The 21,661-nt window shown below is 44.8% G+C and overlaps 1 protein-coding gene across 3 annotated transcripts in view; it reads left to right on the plus strand.

Annotated features, from left to right (window-relative positions):
* Positions 1-995: 995 nt before the first annotated feature.
* The window catches only part of AMOT (angiomotin), a 61,898-nt gene continuing 41,232 nt past the window's right edge, over positions 996-21,661 (plus strand). Inside the window, exons 1-4 of one of the 3 annotated variants that reach the window (XM_035725778.1) lie at positions 996-1,382; positions 9,150-9,227; positions 15,671-15,819; positions 17,749-18,682. In XM_035725778.1, coding sequence (XP_035581671.1) covers positions 17,811-18,682 — 872 coding nt within the window. In that variant the 5' untranslated portion in view covers positions 996-1,382; positions 9,150-9,227; positions 15,671-15,819; positions 17,749-17,810. Of the gene's footprint in view, positions 1,383-9,149; positions 9,228-15,670; positions 15,820-17,748; positions 18,683-21,661 lie in introns of those variants that run through there. The other 2 variants (XM_035725779.1, XM_027609258.2) reach the window with 2 other exon arrangements.

The raw sequence follows: 21,661 nt of genomic DNA on the forward strand, positions 1-21,661 counted from the left end.
CAGCCGACACACAGTCGCACTCTCTCAGGAAGACTGAGAAACCAAGCGTCTCTTCTTTCTCTTCTCAGCAGTAGCTGGGGGAGAACGGAGAGCTAGACAATAGTCTCTTGTTCAGTTTTATTAATTTTCAGGGCGGGTGGGACAAAAAGATCAGATCGACGACGCAAGTGACCAATCGCGAGCGAATCCGGGGCCAGGATTCGCCAACCGGTAGCAGGAAAAGATTGGTGGGTGGGACTTACTCTTCGCGGCCTGCTCCGCCCAGGCCAGCCCTCCCAGCCCGCCCAAGAGGCGGAGACTCCGCGAAGCTCCGCCCACACCACCCCCACCCCCAGCGCGGCCCGCCAAAGGGAAGGGGGGCGGGGACGCGGGGGTGGGGTGGAGGGGGGGAGGCTGGGGGGAGGCTAGGGGGAGCCGAGGAAGAAAGAAGGGTGTCGCGCAGAGCTGCGACCTGGGTGGGGGCCTGCTGGTAATAGGAAGCAAGAGGGGAAGGAAAAAGAAGGAGCGCTGCTCCTTCCTGCATTATTTTGAGCAGGCTTTGCAAGAAGCTGCTTTTCAGCATTTCTATTATTTGTGTTTCTTCCTCCCGCTGTCGGGCGGGGAGCGGCACGGGCTCTCCCACGCGACTCCGCTCCGCTCGTGTCGTAGATTATGACTGTAGTCTTTGCAGAACCCTTTCCTTCCTCCCAGCCAGTGCTGGCGTAGCCTCTCGGGACCGCAGTGAGCGCGTTAAGCCACGTTAGCGGGAGGACTAGAGCTAGGACCCCCCGCTTTCGCCAGAGTGGCTGGACCCCGCCGTTCAATTGTTTGAAACTTCCCCGCCCCCTGGCCCCGCCTCTCTTCCGCCCCCCGGCCCCCCCTTAGGGTCCAGGCCGGCTCCCACCCTCCGTTCCCCGCCCTCTACTCCGCCCCACTCTCTAGTCCACCCCCCCCCCCCCCCCCCGCTCCGGGGCGGTCCTAGCCGCTCACCGCAAGAAGAAAAGCCACCCATTCGTCCCCCTCCCCTACCTCCCATCCTTTGCCCAGGAGCTGCCTTCATCGCAGTCACGCCCCTTCCTTCCGAGGAGCTTTCTGGCTGCCCAAGCTGGTAGACCCCCTGATTTATTCCTCCATCTCCGCTCTCTTTCGCCTCATCTTCGCTTAGTTCTCACCGCCCCCTCCACCCCCACCTCCAGTCTGTCTTGCCTCCGACCATCCGCTGCTCCACCCTCCGGCCCGGTATCCTGCCTGTCCACTGCCACCAAGGAGAGCCCGGACGGAGCGGCGAGGAGCGGAGCAGCGGGGAGTTGGGGCTTCCCCCTGCCCATCCCTGGCCTCCGGCCCGGGACTGAAGCCACTTGAGCAAGCAGAGAGTCGTGACCTTGTCTTCGGTGCCTTCAGGGGTAGGAGACGCATGGTTACTTTTCGCGGGGAACTGGGGCAGGGATCCATGGTGGCATGAACTTGATCGTGCCCTCGGCGTGAGTGAGTCGATCTAGATGCGTGTGGGGATGCCCGTGTGTTCTACTTTCTTTGCAGCTGGCCGTGAGTTTTCCGGGATGAGCAGCAACTTAAATCGGTTCAAGAGTGTGCGCTCCTTTCCCATCCTACGGAGATGCTAGTGGGTACCACTACTTGATGGTGCTTTTACTTCCTTGCCTCCTGGGGTCCTTGTAGGTCTCTAGGTAATTAACCACAAAAGGAGTGAGGGAACTTCAGGTCTACATTTACCTCAGAAGGAATGTCTGCGCTTATCTCAGATTGCTAGATGCGTTCCTCCTGAATGCTTAGAGTTGGGGTGGGGGCTCACACTGCCCTCCCCCGGGGGCTGTGAATTCTTGAAGTCTTAAAGTCTGGGAGTAATCTACAATGCTACACTCTTTTGGGTGTGTGTGTGTGTGTGTGTCTGTGTGTGTGTGTGGGGGGGGGCTGAGGACGGGATTGCCCAGTATCTGCTTTATAGATGTTAGTGACCAGTTTTGCAGGATCATGCAGGTGTCTTGAGGGTCCCAAGCCTGGGTCACTGTATACTGGTGCTTCAGCTGCAAGATGGATTTTATCGATACAGGAAAACAAAGAAACGGAAAAGTGAGAGGGAGAGTGACAGTCTTTGTAGTCTGGTAAATTGCCACTAATAGTAGTGTAATAATAATTTGCAGCAAGGGACTAGATACAATTAAATGAGAGAGGAAAGGGGACATTTGTGAGAAACAGCATTTTCAATCTCTAGCATGTATTTTAGAAAGAACTGGAGAGTTGTTTCTGATGTAGTTCTCCTAACCTCCTCCCGTCCCCCACCCCCACATTAAGACTAGAAGTTGGGAGGCATTTAAAACTTTTTTTGAATATAACCCTCTTCTATTCAGAGAGGAAGATAATTAGTCACCATAATCTTCAATAATGGAGGGCTAAGGTTATTTAAGTCTCCTTGAACTAGGTTTTGTGAAAGGCCCTGTCTCGGGCCAGCCTTTGTGAAGCCCTCTCGGTTAGACCTTTCAGCACCCTCATTTAGTAGCTAAGAATACTTTGCAATACCATTTTGGATGCAGGATAAATTTTCACCCATCTCCCACCTATCTCCAACCGGGCGAGCATGACAAAAGGAGAAGGGTGGTGGTACTCAAAGACCTGTTATCAAGATGTCACCAACCCGTTGCTTATTTGGGAACAAATTATTTACTTGTTTTTAAATAGTTGTGTTGGTTGATTTTAACGGGGGAAAGGAAAGCAGGAAGGGAGAGAAGGAACCGGCCAGGGCGACAATTTTAAAGGCTATCATCTTTCAGATCAGCTGGGAGGGAAAAGTTGGCCTGACGAAACTACATTTTATAACTGGCCTGGGACATTTTAATAGCCAGGTGGTTGTAGAATAGTTGCATCTATTTACAGATGATAACTCAGGTTCCAGTTATTCTGTATGGGTTTATCCGGTGTCATTTACAGACACTTTCTGTCACTACATCATACTTCATTTTAAGATACTTCTTTCTTTGGAAAACTCTGTGGCTCCGTAAAATTGAAAGTGCTTTTTCTAACTTCATAGTCTAGATGTGCAGTAAAACCTCTGGCCATGCTTGTGTGTAGAGTAACCTTTTACGTGCAAGTTGTGGATCTGCTTACCTATTTTAAAAGATTTTAGAAGGAAATTTTAGAATTATTTTTCAATACTATTTTGGATTTGGAAATTGGAAAGCTCATTTCTGGTTTGTGAAGTAGGAATTATTAGACAGACGCATACCCAAGGCATTTTGTGGAGTTGCTTTTTCTGAAGTTTTGTAAAGAGCGAATGAGACTCTTTCTAGAATGCCCTTAAAAACCGTCTATTGAGAACGCAGAAGGATGGATGCTGTGACCTTGAGGTCCCATTGAGTGCCAGAATGCTAAGTGGGTACATCTGCTTCTGTGCCTATCCTAAGAGCCCTCTCCCAGGGCCTGTGCCTTCTTTAAAAGGGTGTCTTTGTAATTAAGCAGCCTGTCTCCCCCATCCCCCTTTCTTCCTTTGATCCAGCTTTTTAAGGCCTTTCTTCCATTTGGAGACAAGAGGAGTTTCTCACACTCTTCTACGCCCCTCTTAAGGTTTCTTTTCCTTTACCCCCAAAAAGTCCCTCGAAGTTCTCAGGATGGTTAGAAGTTGTTTTGTTTTGTTGGGGTGGAGAGGATGTTACCCAGAGAGGAGAAGTAGAGGATATATTCCCTCTTGGGAAATGCTTGTGACCAGGTAGCCTCCTCCATGGAGACTGAGCATTTGGAATGCATGAGAACAGTCTATTCTTAGGGACTGTCTGGAAGAAATTGTCCTTTGCACCCATTAAGTGCAGCTAAAACCCACTGAAAGGGGTGGAGAGAGGTGTGTGTGGTCGCGGCTGAGCCTTTTAGGATGGTAAATGGGTAAATGTTCCCCAATCTCCTATTACATCACCTCTTTCCCCCATGGATTGAGTGGGTTTGGAGATCTGCTTGACAAATTAATTAGCTTGGGACTAAACCAATTTGTTCAGAATTGTGCTCCATTGATTTCCTGTCCCCAGGAATTTTTGTTGGTGGTTTTCTGTGACGTGTTGTCCTTAGTCTTGCTTACTTCTTCGTTCCTTGCTGCCTTTTGTGGACTTTGGTCCAAAATCTAGGGTCCCACCCCCAAGTCAAAGGTTAGAATTTGGTCCCAGGAACTAAGGGGGCATTAAAACAGGCTGCCCACCCTGCCCCACTCTCCTCCATGGTCGGCTTCTGACCCCCTTGAACCCAGAGAAAGGAGGGAAGTTGCCCCTTCCTCACACAACACACAAAATCTGAACTGAAAAAAAAAAAAAAAAAAGGAAAATAAGGAGGCCACTTGCTTTCTAAAAGAACCCACTACAGGTTTCTTTGAAAAAACTAGCTTTCCTTGTTCGTGCCTTTGAGCTATGACTTGATACATAAAAATTCCCTATAACTGGGGCTTCTCAGAAACATATTTATTGCATAAAGGAAGACATTTGAATTTTGTTGTAATGATTATAGCTTGAATTAAGTGAGGCCATTATTTGGCCTTTGAAATCTTTTTGTTATATGGGATGGAGTTAATTGTCTAAATCATTCTGGCTTGTAATAATGCTGGCCACGTTTAGCTCCAGCCTACAACCACTTGTAGAAGGGAGCTAGTATGACTTTCTGGAAATAAATCAGACTTCACAGATTTTGATAAGTCTAAGTATGGACTGTCTACCCCACATAGTTTACAAAATTTAATTCTAGTTATTGTTTTTGAATAATCCCAGGATCCAGAAAATTGTTTCTGGTAAATAACAGCAACTAATGCCACTTTTAGTAGAAGAATCTACAATAAGCTTTCCTAGTGAGCCTATTGGTGAATGGGACCTGGGCTCTAGGCCCACCTCTAACTTAGTTTACCACCCTTGGCAGGTCCTCCTCTGTAAATTGTGAGAAGTTGGACAGGGTGATTTTGAGAACCAGTTCTCAAAAGTTTATGGTTCCCTTCCTAGACCTCTACTTGTGATGTGAATGTGAATGATTCCTACTAGAATGAGGTGCAACAATTGTTAGAAATACAATCATGCAATAATCTGGATGTAAAAAAAAAAAAAAAGCCTAAAAGGATGTGTCAATATAAATGCATTGTGTTTTGTGTTTTAACAACATATCAAATTAAAAAGCTAGGATCCTGCCCAAAACTTCATCAAGAATCCCATCGTTCTAAGGGATCACCCACTTTCATTTTTCCTAGTTCCTTTCAAGTCTTTGTTTCTGTACTTAACATGAATTTTACATAGTTGGGGGTGGGTCACAGAAATTTACAAAATTTCTTTTAAAATAAGTGCTCACCTAAGACTTAGGTTTGTAAACCTGTGGGGAAAAATGAAATGAGAACCTGACTGAGTATGCATGAAGAATCATGTATGTATGTTCCTCGAATGCCAAGAGAGACTAATATTTAATTAGTCTCTAGATTTAGTAAGTAATCCCTAAACCTTTCTGTGATTTAAGGGTGTTCCTGTATCTAGCAAGGCTGTTCAGTCCGCTCCCTTGACCTCCCGTTACCCCTCCCCCATTCTATTTAAGCAAAAAAGAAAACTAGGTTCCACTGTTTACTTTGTCTAAACCGTTAGCAGTGGATTCTTAAATCACTGTATCATGATATCCCATCAAGAAAGTACACATTTGAGTAGACTATAAAATTTCCCCAATGAGAAAGGAAAAGCGGGAAAGCACAAATGTTCTGTTTCGTGGCTTTGAAAATAATGTTGAAATTAGACTAAAAAATAGTAGGGAAACTAAGGATTTGAGACAATTAAAAAGATACAGGTGTGACAGGATGACCCACACGTAATGGGTTCTTCATTTGAGGCCTTCCCTGTACAGTGGGAGCTCAGTTACCCGGTCTTTTAATTTTCCTTTGAAAAAGAGAAGGTATAATATACATATGATCTCCATTTTGGATGAATTCATTCCTGGAAACCAGTGGCTCATCGTAAATTAGATTAAATTTCTTTAACCAGAATAGGAAAATGAAGTATGGGTTTTTAGTCCTTAGAAAGCTCCAAGTTAAGTACATTTTTAATGATATGTATTCATGGGGAAAATGCAGATGGATATATTTGCTAATACCTCCGAAGATAGTTTTTGAAAATCTCTCTCTCTCTCTCTCTTTTTTTTTTAACGCTATAGGCTGCTCTTGGTGTTTGTAAAGTCACTTTCATTATTGCCCCAACTCCATGAAATATCATTAGACTGTGTGACTTGAAGCCAGGATCTGGGTTTCTGTGCCCAACCCTCTTTGACTTGCCATGTGACCAAGCATAAATGAATTAGCTGCTCTGAGCTTCAGTTACCCTTCTGGGAAGCAGAGATATTAATACTTCACAGAGGTGGTTAGGCATGCTTCATATTGGACACATGCTTCGAGGTCATTGGATGAAAGGTGTTTGCATGATGGCAGAGCAGGTTTATTATAAGGTCCTGAGCAGGTGTTTGCTTTTAATGAGCTTTGCTCTCTTATAGCCCTGCAGCGCCCTTTGGTGCCCCACTGCCTTACTGACTATAACTGATCATCCCAACATGTGTATTATTGACCCTCTCGGCTCTTAGAAAACAATTAAACATTTTCATTCTATGTGGTAAGCTGAAGTTCTAATAAGAGGACTCTAGCATCTTCCAGGGTAATGAAAATTTGCTTCAAAAAGAGACATTAGTTGAAATGTGCCATAGAGATCAGTGAGTTCTTCAAAGCTCTTCCAAAAGATTAAAAAGAGGACAACAAATTTCTGCGTGTGTCTGTGTATGTGAATGTGTGTGTGTGTGTGTTTTAAGGGAGAAAGTTTTGAGTAATATTTGCTTGTGACACATACTGATGATAGCCAGTCACTGAAACCCAGCCGTTGTAGTGTTTTATACACAGCTGGTTTTTATTAATGATGGAATATTTATGCTTGCTGTACAATTCGTGGCTCATTTCCATGTGTATGTCAGAACTCAAATACCCCCCAAAGCAACATTAAGATAACATTAAATATACATGTGGCCAAGCTAGAAAGGGTGGATTTTGGGGGGTCTCCCTTATTCTCACCGGTGTTGCTTCAGATCACCATAACTGCCCCCCAACTTTAGGCATTGGTGCCGATCTTTTTTTTCCTTTATATATCCCATAGCAAACTTCACATTTTGATCTTTTTGATATGGACAAATGATCTCCCCCCCCAATAATGCAGATGAAACTGATGTATGTGTTTTTTAAGAGCATATTTTCCCTGCACATGCTTCTCATTATCCGAGAGGCCTGGACTCAATCAGCAAAGGAGCAGAGAAACCACATAATTGAAAGGAGAATGACGGTGGTGCATACTTGGAATATTTGTGGGAAGGGGATTGCTGACATCAGAAAATGTAGTGGCCTGAGTGTTAACAGCATTGAAGAGAAATAAGCTTTCTGTGTTTCTGTGCATCGAGAATTATTTTTAAGGGGATAAAAATATGGGCCAGGTTTGACATCCTTTTATGAAGTTGCCCTGGAAACTTTGATGAAGGTTGTTATAGAATAGTTCAATTAAAACCTTCCCCATTAGGAAGCTAATTAGTACATCACTTACTCATTTTGGTTGTTTTCAAGGGGCAGGATTTGCATTGACTTAATGGCATTTCTTTCCATGTGACAGCAAACTAAGATAAAAATCACAGATGGGGAAAATTATTTAGATAGCCTATTTTGAAGAAGTCTAATTTCCTCTTTATTACATTTAGGTTTTCAGTTCAGAATTTTGTTTCGCTCTATTTATATACAGTGATCACATTTTAGTTTAGTAACCAGTTTTACTTTTGGGATCACCGGCTGTAAACCAAAGCTTATTAATTTGAGTCTTCCATATGAACTGGAGAAATACGATAAATGACAATAAGCCATTTTATTAAGGTAACATTTGGGTTTTTTTTTTCCTGCAATTAGTTTCTCTTTGCTCGTGTGTGTGTGTGTGTGTGTGTGTGTGTGTGTGTGTGTGTGTGTGTGTGTGTGTGTGTCTTTGGTGGGGGGCAGATTGTTTTTTTAAAAGCAAACAAGTTTTGCAGCTAAGGAAATTTGGATGACCCCCTCTATTCCCCAAGAGCGTTCTTTCTGCCCCAGGCTCTCAGTTGGGCTTCCATGAGGGCAAAATGATGACTTTTTTGACCTGGTACTTTTTGTGACTAGGCTAAGTGGTTGTCTCTTGGCAGCCTGGAGGAGACTGGTCATGATGGAAACTGGAGTCCAGGATTCCTAGTGCGTTCTTTCTACTGTACTCTGTGTTTTTTAGAGGAATGAATACTTACACATGAGGTTTCAGGGCCATCTGCAATAAAATAAGTACTCTCTAGCTAAATATATAATATGGGCCTGCTGTGGTCCTCCTTTTCTCCATAGCTAGTAGGGAACAGTCATTCTGTACATATATCCTCTGATGCTATGCCTGCAGCATATGCCTGCACTAGTTTCAGAGAGTGGGAAGGTTGGCTGGGTTATAAGATTTGTACTTTAACTGATTTTACCCTAGGCCTTCCTGGGAAGGCAGAGTCTAGATTTAGTTTTGCAATGGCAACTTGGTCAAGACAGGTTCCTGGGCCTTGCAAGTCAGTGTGAGGAGGAGGGGCTGCCTTTGGGGAGTGACTCAAGCCCTTTGGTATGAAGATATGAAACTCTGGCTCCCGTCCATGCACCTGCTGGATGCCACACCTGCAGTCAGCACCTGAGCCCCACTCAGACACAAAAACCAGACTGAAGGCAGATGGGGCTCCCTTCAAAAGGGGTACAGCAGCACAGGGAGCTCCCAATTATGTTAGCGCAGCATCACTGCAAATTACATCTCACCGTTCCAGTGTCGATACAGGAAAACGTCTTCGGTTTTTTCTCCTGGGGGCAGCGCACTGGCTTGCTCAAGATACTGTTAGAGTCCTGAGAGAATTTCGCGTTCCTAACAAGTTTCTCCTGTGAACTGTCCTCTTAAACAATGGAGAGTCAGGTCCACAGAGGTTTGTGTCTGGTAACCCTGCAGAGGGCAGGAAGTCACCAGACCTCGCTTCTGATCCTGGCCCCACCAGGAAGCCACGGTGAAACCTTGGTCAAATGAGTTATCATTAGCTATCTGTTCTGGGCTTAAAGCGTCTCCAGTTGTGAAATGGAATCAATCACATCTGCCTTTATTTCCTCACAGAGCGGTGGAGAAGGACAAGTGAGATAACAGAAGTGAAAGAGGTTTTGTCTCCTTCGAAGAAAAGCTGAGAAACTAAAGGTAACAGAATTATTGTTCTTGCTATTCCGTGTCTTTCATCCCTTGTCTTCTCTTTCTGTTGCCTCCAGCAAGGTCTTTGGGAAGTTGTGATTTACTCAATACGCAATATGCAGTTTCTTCTGGGTATTTCAGGTACCAGTTAACGTTATAGGTGTTGGGAAGGATACAGGGGGAAATCATGCACCCAGCCCGTGATCTCTAAGATCTTCCATTTCTGGCTCAGGTACTTAGAAGCTTAGGAGACAAAATTAACTTCTCTCTCTCTCTCTCTCTCTCTCTCTCTCTGTCTGTCTTCCCCTCTGCATTGTAACTGCGGACTTCTGTCCCTGGAGCATGTATTCCAACGTCTAGATTGAAGGTATGGGGGGCGGGGTGGGCAAGGCACTGGGGCAAATAAAGAAATTTCTCTCTCACTACCACATTTGCACATTTGCAAAGTACCTGACTCTTGAATGATGGTTTCTTCCGAGGGTCCATCCTTAGTTTCATCCTTGGTTCTGTTCTGCTCCCGCCCTATATGTTCTAGCCCACTCTTTGACCTGACCTGTTATCCGTATGCTAATGACTCCCAACGATCTGTCTCATCCTATCGTAGGCTCCTCCCTTTCCGACTTCCCCAACATCAAGTTGGTTATCAGACGTCTCCTATCCAGCTCATTGGTCTTTTCCTCCGGGAAGCTTTGCTCAGGGGGCCCAGAGTTTTTGGCAGGGTCCTCTGCATTGCCAGAGCTTCCCATTGGATTGTCCCCCCTCTGCTCGACTGGGAGCTTCGTGAGGACTGGACTGTGGTTTATTTCTCTTTTTTATCCACCCTAGGGCCTAGCCAGTGCCTGGCTACAGCAAACGCTCAATAAAAGTTTGTGGAAACTACATCGTGTGTGTGATAGTCCTGCAGTCGAGCTGTGTACAAAGTCCAGTGGCAACACCAACGAGAGAGGATTAGTTTTCCATATTGAGCCGAGTTGGGGGCAGAGGGAAGATGGAGGAGGATTAGAGAAAAACCTTCAAGGGGAAGGTGGCATATGGACCTGGCCTCTTCAGAGGGCTCTGACTAAGCAGCCCAGGAAAGAAATGCCTGTTGGGTCTGCTCTTGCTAAGCCAGGGCATCTCTGGCCTGTTGCCTTCTCTGCTTAGGACTGGATGACTTTTACGGCTGGGTCTGCAAATAAACCTGTGTCTATAACACACTGACCATTTCAGACAGGTGCCACTTAGTCATATAACATTAAACAGGGCTGACCTTAAATGTGCCACCTTACCTGTGGCCGAAAACAGAAGCTCACTGGTCGTGTATGCTTAGTTCTCTACAGAAAGATACCCTTTAAGATATAGGGAAGATTAGTATCTGAAAACTAACAAATTTAATTCTCAGACTGTAGCATGCTGGGTCACTAGAACTGAATGTCTTCAAGCTGACTGTCAGATCTTTCCAAGGGCAAAAATGAAACATGATATAAGCCATTACAGGCCATGAACCTGTTCTCACCCACCTGATGCTTTTACTAATTAGCTTCTTGGCCGGGTGGCAATTTGGGGCAAGTGCATGCAAGCTGGATTCACAGGGGAGCCCACATTCCACTCTGCCATTTCACAAGTCGCTGGGATACTACACTGCTTCTCTTGGCTTCTTTCCCTCCCAGGAGTCCTGCTCTGCCCTGGTGGAAAAATGGGAGAGAAGAACTCTTCATTAAATGGAGGAGAGATGTCATGGGGCTTTGGTGTTTTGCTACTTTTATTTTTTTAGTGGGCCGTCTAAAAACATTCATGCACCTTGACCCATTGATTTCACTTGTGGGATTCTATCATTAGGAAACAATCCAAAATATCGAAAAGGGCTAAGTCTTAAACGTGTTTTTGTAACATTATTTAGACTAGCACAAAACTGAAAGCAATTTAAATGTCTTAATAATTGGAGAATGGGTAAATGAGTCTTGATACACTCCTGTCACGGACTATTACACAGTCATTGCAATGTTTTGTTATGAAGTCTATACCATGGAGAAAGTGCTTATGAGGAAGTGAAATGTAGGATCCAAAATTGTACATATGTCAATATTTCATGGCTTTGTAAAAACACAAATACACATAGAAACAACTGAAGGAAATATTCTGTATTGATAACAATGTTTAGGTTGAGGTGCTGGGACCTTGAGCGATTTTTTTTTTCTCTTCGTTATAAATATTTGCATGTTGTGTTTATATTACTTGTAAAAGTAGAAACAAAAATAAAAGTGAGTAGTATGGCATTGAAGGTAGGGAACTGGTAAAGCAGGCATCTTCTAGGTATATTCCTAAAGTTTTCTCAGGTTATGCTCAGTCTAATTTCACGGACTGCTTTTCCTTTTTCTGAGGTAAGGAGAATTGGGATGTCATGACGTGCCCTCTTCCTCCCTTGGAATGGGTGTGTGTGGAGGGGGATGGTGGGGTGGTGGCAACGGGATTTTTCTTGTTACTCAATATGTCACTGCTCATGTACACTTCAGGGTTAATCACCTTTGTTGCCTATTAACATGTTCGAGTTAATTGCTTTAGAGTACAGAAAAGTACAACTGGGACCCAGTCGGCCACACCTTTGAGTTAACCATCTCAGAAACAGATATCTGACACTGATTGTCAGTAAGATTTGGAAATGCCAAGGCCTTGCTGTGGTTCTTAAAATAATCTTCCAACATAATCTAGATAGAGGTAGAGGTAGAGCTAGAAGCAAAGAGGTGGGACCGACTCAAAGCCTTTTCTTAGGGCTGGACTTACGTAAGGGCAAGTTCCAAGTTGGTTTGATGTTGGCAAGACCAAGAACATGGGCCTGGAGACATTGATCAGTGGAGGTTCATGTTACTCTCCGTCCCACCTACAAATCTTGACCTCAAGAAGAAAGATTTTGCAAGGGCCTTCTGCCATGCTTCTACCTACACACATCTCTCTCTCTTACCTCTTTGAATTCTTCCTCCTGCTGTTAACATTTGACTTCTGATGGAGTTGGAAAATTGGTGGTAACATTGAGCCAGGTTTATAGTCTATTAAAACCAGAGTCAGTTCAATTCAATAAATGTTTATTAAGCATCTTCTATGTACACACTAATATGCTAGATAATATATTAGAGTAGAAGGACTGTTGCCCTGGGAGTCATAAAAGCTGCATTCTGGCCCAGGCTCTGACCCTTGTTAAGCTCTTGTACCTTCATGTACAGAAAGAGGGGGTTGGACCACTAGATGGTCTCCTTAGAGTCTTTCTAGTTCTAGTCTTCGCTGATCTGAGAACCCCTGCACAAAGACTGAGTTGCAAATACAGGTTTTAAAGAAAACCCGAATTCATAAAATTGCTGTAGTCTTCTAGGAAAAAAAAAGCCACTTTGAAATAATAATATTAATAGATTTTATTGAGCCTTTACTTTGTGCCAGGCTCTGTGCTTAGCACTTTACATGAATTACCTCCCTTAATCTTTATAACAACATTGTGAGGTATGGGCCCTGCTATCCCTATCTTGAAAATGATGAAATGAGATTTAAGGAGGTCAAAAGAAATGTACGAGGCCAGCCAATAAGCCATAGATCCAGGATTTGAACTTAAGCAGTGTGAATCTAGGCCCAGGCCCTTAACCATAGCATTTATACTCTCTGCCCGTCATGCATTGAAAGGTTAGAGATAACCTGCAAAGGGATTATTATTTCTTACCTCCCAGAGGAAATGAATTAGTATCCTGGGTTGCAAGACTGTTGGGCAAGGTGTTCTCTAGGACACTTCAGGCCAAAACCTGGACCAACCTGAGAAGACACGAGAGAATTCAGAGGGCTTTTTTGCCTCGCTCTTTGTGTGGGAGGTTTTGCGTGTGTGTGTGTGTGTGTGTGTGTGTGTGTGTGTGTGTGTGTGTGTTTTCTGCACAAATATATGCACGTAGATATATAGACATAGGGGAAACTTTGAACTGGCTCCTTTCCATTTAGCTCAAAGTAAAACTGTCCAGAACAAGTTGACTGAGATTTAGCAGAGAAACAGGTTTCCTAGACTTAGGTTCTTCATCTTGGTTGGTGGAGTGAGGGTTGGGGGAAGAATAGGGAGAGGAGATAGAAGGGCTAGAAAGAAAATCTTACAGGCGTATTTCAAAATTTATTTGAAGGGTAGGAATTCGGTCTGCCCTGGCCACCTTGTAATGTTGCTTTTTCTGGGACGTGGCTTGAGAAACATCTGGGCTCTCACTCATGTGTTTTGGTTCAACCAGAACTGGGTTTGACCGAGGTATACTGGGAGAGGCCGATGACTGCAGATACAGTAAGAATTTAGCTTGGCCTTGCTGCCCTGTTGTTACAGCAGAGTTGAATATATAGATTCAAATTGTATTTTTAAAGAGAGAACCATTGGAAAGCCTTTCTTCCCGTATCAAATATCCTCGGGGACAGTCTGTTTGTCCAGGAGAAACAAGGTTATTTTATTGATTGAAGATGACGTCAGAACCCTGGCAGTGGCGTGATTAAAGCTGCGGGCAGATTGAAGGTTGCAGAGTTCATACTATTTTAGTTCTTGCGCATGAGACAAGGAACCTTTTCCCTTCCTTTCTCTAATAAATAAATGGAGTAGTGTTTTCCTTCTTATGTGACTCTTAACATGTAGACGAACATAAGTTCTTGAAGAAAAAAAAAATCAGTACACTGGAGAGGAATCAGCACCGCTTTTTTTCTTAGGCTGATTTCTTTTCCTCTTTTAGACAGAAACAAAAAAGGCCAGGGGGCGGGGTGGTGGGGAGGGACAATCTGTGTCCGGTTGACATAAAGTGATTTGGGTTTTGAAAAGGATATGGACGAGAGGGGACAAAATTAAGGGAAGAGAGTAAGATTTTGGACAAGGAAAGTTTTCTTTGTGAGAAGCTAGGTATGAGGAGCAAGCCAGTCAAAATCGGCATGAAGAATCGAAATCGTCCTGGAAAATAATTGTATGGTGCTTTCTCGCCAGGGGCTCAAGTTTAAAGGCCTCAGGCTGTTTTCTGCATGTTTTGGTTGAAAAAAAAAAAAAGACAACTGTTTTGTTCAGAATCGCACAATAGAAGCACGGTGGTTATTTACCACACTCTGTTAATAGTTCAGCTTTGATTCCAACTAGAAGTTGTTCCTCTGCTTTGAAATTAAGGAAGACCCCCTAAAATAATTACCTTGCAGATTGGAGATGATTTTGCTTTTGATTGTGATTATATGTTGGGCCCAAACAAGATTGAAAGACAAATTTCCGTGTTTGCTCACTCTGTATCTCTTCACTTTATTTTTGGCAACATTGCAAGGAAATAATGTTAAATTAATCACTGTGTGGTTTTGTGGATTTTTTTTTTTAACTTGGATGTTTTGGACAGGCTCCCAAAATACAGAGACGCTGTGCGCTTCCTTTGCATTGCCTTGCTCTTCAAATGGCATCTCTGATGTGGATTAAAGCCTTTCTTTTAAGTGACATGAGTGAGTCATGGCTAGGCTGGGACAGAAAATAGGAATGTGGATCATGTGCATCTCACCTAAACACAAACTCCTCAGTTTCATAATCATTTTGGTTGGCCCTGCAGGGCTTATCAGAGGGCCAGCGCAGTAATTAGAAATGAGGACTATTGCAGATCCATACGTGGTGTGCATTTGCATCTAGCCCTTATAATGTGAGCCTAGGAGTTTACTTCTGGGGAGATGCCGGGGCCATGGAAGTGCTGAGAAAGCAAGTGGAGGGAGGCATCTTGTCCTTGGAGAAGAGTTGCTGCTGTGTGTTGAGAAGAGTGATCACCTTTGCTACTCCAGTAAGAATGGACGGGCCGGCAATCAGATTGTAAGCTCTGTGAGGGCAGGAACCAGATGTGTGTCTTTTGTATCCTTCCTTATGTCTCGCACGAGGCTGGCGAACGTGTGGAATAGCCAGCATGCAATAAGTACTTAATGATTTGGTGGAAAAGAAGTTTTGGTTTTCCTCTGCCCATCTGAGGCTGTGGCAATTAAATTGGGAGCTTCACAGAGTATCCCCCCCCTTTTTCTAAATCAAAAACCTGCCTTCTGATGACGGCCTTCCCTCCTGGGATGTGGGGCCATGAGCCTCACTCATGTGCCCCCCTGCTGATAGCAGTTTCAAGGTCACACCCTACAGGTGACGTTGGGTCTGTCTTTTGTCCTCAGCCACCATTCCAACTCAGAGTGGAAGCAGCAGCTTTTGGGGGCCATGAGGCTAGAACAGAGCAATCTTTTCCAGTCCCAGACCTGAACATTTCCATCCTCTGGAAACTGGCTGACCTCCTGAACACAGCTGCTGGTAGTGAGGTTTCTTTTTGTCCTAATGGAAATGGATTCTGCCACTCATATAAAAGGCAAACATAAGGGAGGAGAAGTCATTCCCTTGGAAGGACTGGTTTGGTGAACTTTTGGCCATTGGTGGCAAAATAGAAACGACGTTTTTATTTCTTCCTCCCTCCCCCTCCTGAACATTTCAGAGTGACCAGTGGTTGGACTCTTGGCGGCGCTTACCCTGAACCTGAGTGTTAGGGGAGAGGGAATCTGCCGTTGCGGTTTCTGGAGCTGCTCATAAGCAAGAATTCCCTATCCTGATCAAGGCTTTAAGCCTAAAAGAAAGCAGAAATAGGTATGCACCATCTGTGTGTGTGTGTGTGTGTGTGTGTGCGCACGCGCGTGCACACACACACGTGCACGCCTGTGTGTGTGTGTGTGTGAGCATGTGTGTGTGTGTGCAGGGTGGGGCGGGTGTGGACTGGGAGGGGGTGGTGTTCTTTCAGGGTCCGGGGCCGCTCAATGTCTGGGTTTCCCTGCCTTCTAGGATGGGTTTGCAAGTGATTTTGTTTAACCATACATGCTCCCGTTTCCATTTTCTGAGAGAGGAAAGGTAGCTTGGTAGTCATCTTCCCAGTTTAAAGGCACCAAAAGAGATTTACATGTTATGTTTGTCAGCCTATCAGAAAATCCCAGTCTGACAGTTTAAATCCAGGAGTCCCAGATGGTCACTGGGAGGGAGGGAGGGAAAGGGCAGGCTGCTCGGCCCTTTGGTGCACCCTTTCCCCAGAGAATATGATGAAAGGGATTTAAAAGGGGCCTTTGGAAGGTTAACTGTGGGGTCAAACTGCTCCTTAGAACAATTGGAAACCAGGTAGCAGTAATCATGCAAGAAGTGCAAAAAAGAAGAGAAGATGACCATTTTCTATCTACCATACACATCTTCTGGCCATTCCCTGCATGACTAAAGGAAAGGGATCATGTTTCCAGAGAGATTGGAGGCTGTTTGATATCATAGAAATCAGAGCCTGGGAGCCAGGATTACAGAGTTCTCATCTAAGAACCCGAGGCCGGTTAGGTTGACCTTTACTGTGACTTTTTCTGTGACATCATGCCCATGCTCCAACACCACTTAAGATCCTTAGAGTAAAACTTTCACTACTGAACATGAGTATTGAATTGCAGTACTTCACATGATAGATTCTGTCCAAAGAGTTTATGAGCCTCTGATGAATTTGTGTGTCCTATACCCTGCAGAGAGAGAGAGAGAGAGAGAGAGAGAGAGAGAAATAGAGATGTCACCTACTACTAGTTTCTCGGGTGGGAAAACAGAAGACAAGAAAAGAGGAATCAGTTGCTTAGGTTACCCTATAAATCCATTATCATGATTAGAATTTGAATCTTGAGGTGTCTTACTACCAATACCTGTTTCGCTCAACCCGTATTTCTTCCTTAAGAAGAATTAGTAAATTTCTAAATGCTGTCAGATGCACACTTCAAATGAAAGAGGGCTTCCCATTTAAGCTCCTCCTAGCCAACAACAACAGCAAAAAAAAAAAAAAAAAAAAAAAATCTCAGTGACTATTCCTGGATGGCTGAAAGAGAAACTTTGTCAATAGCAGTTATCTCAAGCCCTTCTCTTATTAAGCCAAGGAGAATCCAAAATGGACAATACAAAAAGGATTTTTTTTTTAAAAAAGCTATGTTTTAGAGTTTTATGAGATCAGAGAAAATGATTTGCGTCAAGCGGGGATCATTTCTACTCAGTGCAAGCCAAGCTCTCTTCACCTCTTATTTATTTTAGTTATTATTTGGCTTTTTGTAGCTCCCTTCACACGATGACCTGCTTTACAGATCCTGCCTGTGGGGTAAATTCTCCCTAGTGGCCTGCCCCCAGTGTCACGACCATAAGAATTGGATTTTTCATTTAAATAGAATACAGAGAGATGAACCTTCTGAGTAAGGACCTAGGAGAATTGCCCCCTCTGGTCATCCTACCTGACTGTTCCAGGTCTCCCCAGTTCTCTTAGAAGTTAAGTCAAGATTGGATATTTAACCCATGCCAAAAGCGAAAGAGGAAGCAGTGAGCTCTTATGCCCCCAAGTTCCTCATCATATCAATGCTAGAGCCAGGAGTCACCAACAATTAACCTATTAATTCTAGATTCAATTCTCTCCTTTGTCTCTGGAGTGGAATCCTCACCCCCAAATACCCATTTTCTTCCCCTTTAGAGGAATGATTTATCCATCAACTGGGTGTTAAGCTTCCTGTTTCCCCTTCCCAGGTCAAGGGCAGCCCAGGTGCCCAATTTCTCTCTCTCTTCACAAGGCACCACCAGCAATAGAGATGAGAAATTCTGAAGAACAGCCAAGTGGAGGAACCACAGTGTTGCAGCGTCTGCTACAAGAGCAGCTTCGCTATGGCAATCCTAATGAGAATCGCAACCTGCTTGCCATACACCAGCAAGCCACAGGGAATGGCCCTCCTTTCCCCAGTAGCAGTGGGAACCCAGGCCCTCAGAATGATGTGTTGAGTCCCCAAGACCACCACCAACAGCTTGTGGCTCATGCTGCTCGACAAGAACCCCAGGGGCAGGAAATCCAGGCAGAAAACATCATCATGGAGAAGCAGCTCTCCCCTAGAATGCAGAATAATGAAGAACTCCCAACCTATGAAGAAGCCAAGGTCCAGTCCCAGTACTTTCGGGGCCAACAGCATGCCAGTGTTGGAGCTGCCTTCTATGTCACTGGAGTCACCAACCAGAAGATGAGGACCGAGGGACGCCCATCGGTGCAGCGGCTCAATCCTGGGAAGATGCACCAGGATGAAGGACTCAGAGACCTTAAGCAAGGACATGTCCGCTCCTTAAGTGAACGACTAATGCAGATGTCACTGGCCACCAGTGGAGTTAAGGCCCATCCACCTGTCACCAGCGCTCCCCTCTCCCCACCACAACCCAGTGACCTCTACAAGACTCCCACAAGTTCCAGTGAATTCTACAAGGTCCAGGGGCCACCTCCCAGCCAGCATAGCCTGAAGGGCATGGAACACCGAGGCCCCCCACCAGAGTATCCCTTCAAGGGCATGCCACCCCAGTCTGTAGTGTGCAAGCCCCAAGAGCCAGGGCACTTCTATAGTGAGCATCGTCTGAACCAGCCAGGGAGAACAGAGGGGCAACTGATGAGGTATCAGCATCCCCCTGAGTATGGAGCAGCCAGGTAAGAGAGTTCCCTTTCTGTCATTTCCTGGCCTCATCCCCAACCAGCTTCTGCTGTGTGTTGGGAATCTGAAGGGAAGGAATGGGCAGGTGTTTGGTATGACAAACTCTGCAATGCATGGCTGGCCCCTGGCTTAGTAAATTTCCTGCCAACCTGAATTTCTAGCCTCTTCAGCCATAATTAGTGCTGTATTAATATTCCCTTGACTTTATAGGTTGAGCATGGCCCCAACTGCCTAGTGGATGAACAGGAACGCAAGTCTTGATTTCTACAGCTACACGCTGTCCTGTCTCCTGGGATTGTGAAGGAAGGGTCAGTGTGCCTCTTCTTGTGAGTTATTAAGCCCTTCCTGGAGGAGCAGAAGCAAGTTTTCCTGAACTTTAATCTGGAGTAGCCTGTCACTTTCAGTTGCTCCCTTCCACAGAACTCTCATCACTTTTTTAGGAACGAATCTTCCTGCAGAATTCCTATGATTCTTTCGGACACTAAGAATTAGACACCTAGATATTACTGTGGGGGGTGGGGAATATGTGCAGGTTCAGAATGTCACTTGCCTTGGATGTCCTGGCAGTTCATGAACTCTGCACTGCTTCATCTTTCTTCTGCAGAGTGTTTGTTAGTTGCCTGTCACGTTTTTGAACCATCTAAGTTAAACTCACGTCATGTCACATAGAACTTTTGGTCAGATGCTAAAATGCAGAAAGAATCATAGCCCCATGACTCCTTTACCACGTGTCATTAGTTCAGGAGGACTATTTCATATTGTCCGATTACTCCTAAATGTACTTTTGCATTATTCAGAGGCCCGTTGTCCCATTGCTATATCAACCGGACCTTATGATGCCATGATTCTCTTTGTTGTTCCTATTGTTACTGTTGGGGCCATGTCTCTGATCGGTGGGAGTTCAGCATATGGGGCAGAGGGGAAGGTTTTGACCATGGCCAACAACGATGGCAGTTTTGTGTGGCACTCCTGCCCTGTTACCATGGGTAATTATGGGTGACCGTGAGGTTTGAAGTCCCTGGACCTGGGGGGGGGGCGGTCCTTTTCCCAGATTAGGCCTGTGATCTCTTCGATGTCTAACTCTTCACCTCCTGTCTCCTTCTCACTTATTTGGGAAAGAACCGCTTGGCTTGAAGTTCATTGGGTGACTCAGGAGAGAAGGCAGTCAGGGGGTGGAGTAGGGTGAAGGTAAGAGAATGCACCTGGCATTTCCTGGTATTTCGTTGGTTTCCCCTCCCCTCCAGGTCCTGTTTTATAGCCAGAAGCAATTCACTTTGAGCTCCACCCGTAACTTGGCCCGTTTAGGATTTTTTTTCCCCTTAACCAAGTTGATTTCCTAACCTTTTTCAACCTCTTCTGTGCAGCCCTCAAAGGGCAGGAGCCTAAGTTCTGATAAGTGCCTTAGAACAGGATATGGGGTAATGGACAGGGCCCTTCCGGTTTAAATGAGCAAGAACCTGATTCCCATCTGCCCAATGAAACGGAAGACCCAGGGAGGGGTTGGTCAGTCGGACTGCTTAGCTTAGTGGAAACCCATCCAAGCCAGCAAAATATCAATGAAGCTGGGGATTTTTGTTTTGCGCTTGCCATCAGCATGGAAGAGTCTGTGGGACTCTGTCCCTTATGTGGATGGGTTGACGTCTGTTGCTTTGTGGGAGGGGAGCATGTTGGCTGGGGTGTGGAGCAGAATCCAAAGCCCCGCTTAGCACAAGGCCCGCCTTCCCAGGAAAGCTATTTTCAGAACTCATTCACCAGTATTGTTTGTGATCTGAAATGACTCCCACAGTGTTTGAAGCTAGATGGAAAAGCCCTTTGATCTGCCTAAATAAATAATAAGGAGCCCAAAGAGGGATTTTTTTTTTCCTCCCATACTGATTAAGCCACCAGAGAAATTTAGCTGCATATATTTTACAGGAAGATACTTGTAGTTTCTCTTTCCTCCTACGTTATCTGTGGAGCTCTCTCCCTATCCCCAGAAGCTGTAGAGCCCATGCTGATCCCCCTCTCTTGAGCAGAATTTTAATACACAGGTTAGCTCTATAGGTTTTTTTTTTTTTTTCTTCCCCTCTATGGGAGAGGAACAGGGTACTTGATATGCTCGGTGAATAATCAAACCTAAAACGGTCCTCATCGGAAGATGCTCTGTGTGAAGTTTGGGTCTGCATTAGACAAATTCTGGCAATAAAATTTCTTCAGGGCCTGGGGTGAGGGAGTGGCACCTGTTGACAAATTACTGGCAGGGGGAGGTAGTTGAACCGCTTTCCAGAAATGGACTGCTTTTAGGTGGTGACACATTTTTCCTCTTTTATTTCCTTGAACCAACTTGCTAGACAGTTTGTGAGTACCTTTCCAAGTAACTGCTGCTAGCAACCAATTAGATGACAAAATTCTTAGTTCTTAATCCATAAATTACAGATCAAGAATGAACAGCAAGGTCTTTGAACAAATTGCTGTTCAGAAAACCTTCGTTTGCTTTTAGAGGTGCAGTGAAAGGCTAGAGATTGGCTGTTCAAATTAACAAAATGTTATAAACAATTTTTTTTTATTACTTCATCTTCCCTGTGCCCTCCTCCCCACTTGAAAAATAAATATCCCGAATGCCCAGAACTCCAGATGGGAAACAAGGCCAAGCCATCTGAAGAATTAAAAAATTTCTGAATCTTTGTCTTTCTAAGCGCTGAGCCTTTTCTGCATCTGGGGTTTACACATTTATCAAGTGCTTTTTGAAAATGAAAACCTTTCTGTTTGTGAAGCAGCCACCTCCTTTCAATTGTTGAAATCATGCCCAGATCTGAGGTTTCTTGAAATCCTTGTTTAGTGGAATCTAAGTGTGACCTAACGCTGTAGTTCAGAGCAGAGCTGGTTGTGCAAGAGAAACAATCGAGAATCTGCAGGCCCCTCCAGGATTCACAGATCCACCGTCACAGAGCCTGGGAAAGGCAGTTTCTGTGGGGAGAATAAATTGGGTTCCAGGC

This window comes from Zalophus californianus, chromosome X (assembly GCF_009762305.2).
Source record: "Zalophus californianus isolate mZalCal1 chromosome X, mZalCal1.pri.v2, whole genome shotgun sequence".
Classification (NCBI taxonomy): domain Eukaryota; kingdom Metazoa; phylum Chordata; class Mammalia; order Carnivora; family Otariidae; genus Zalophus; species Zalophus californianus.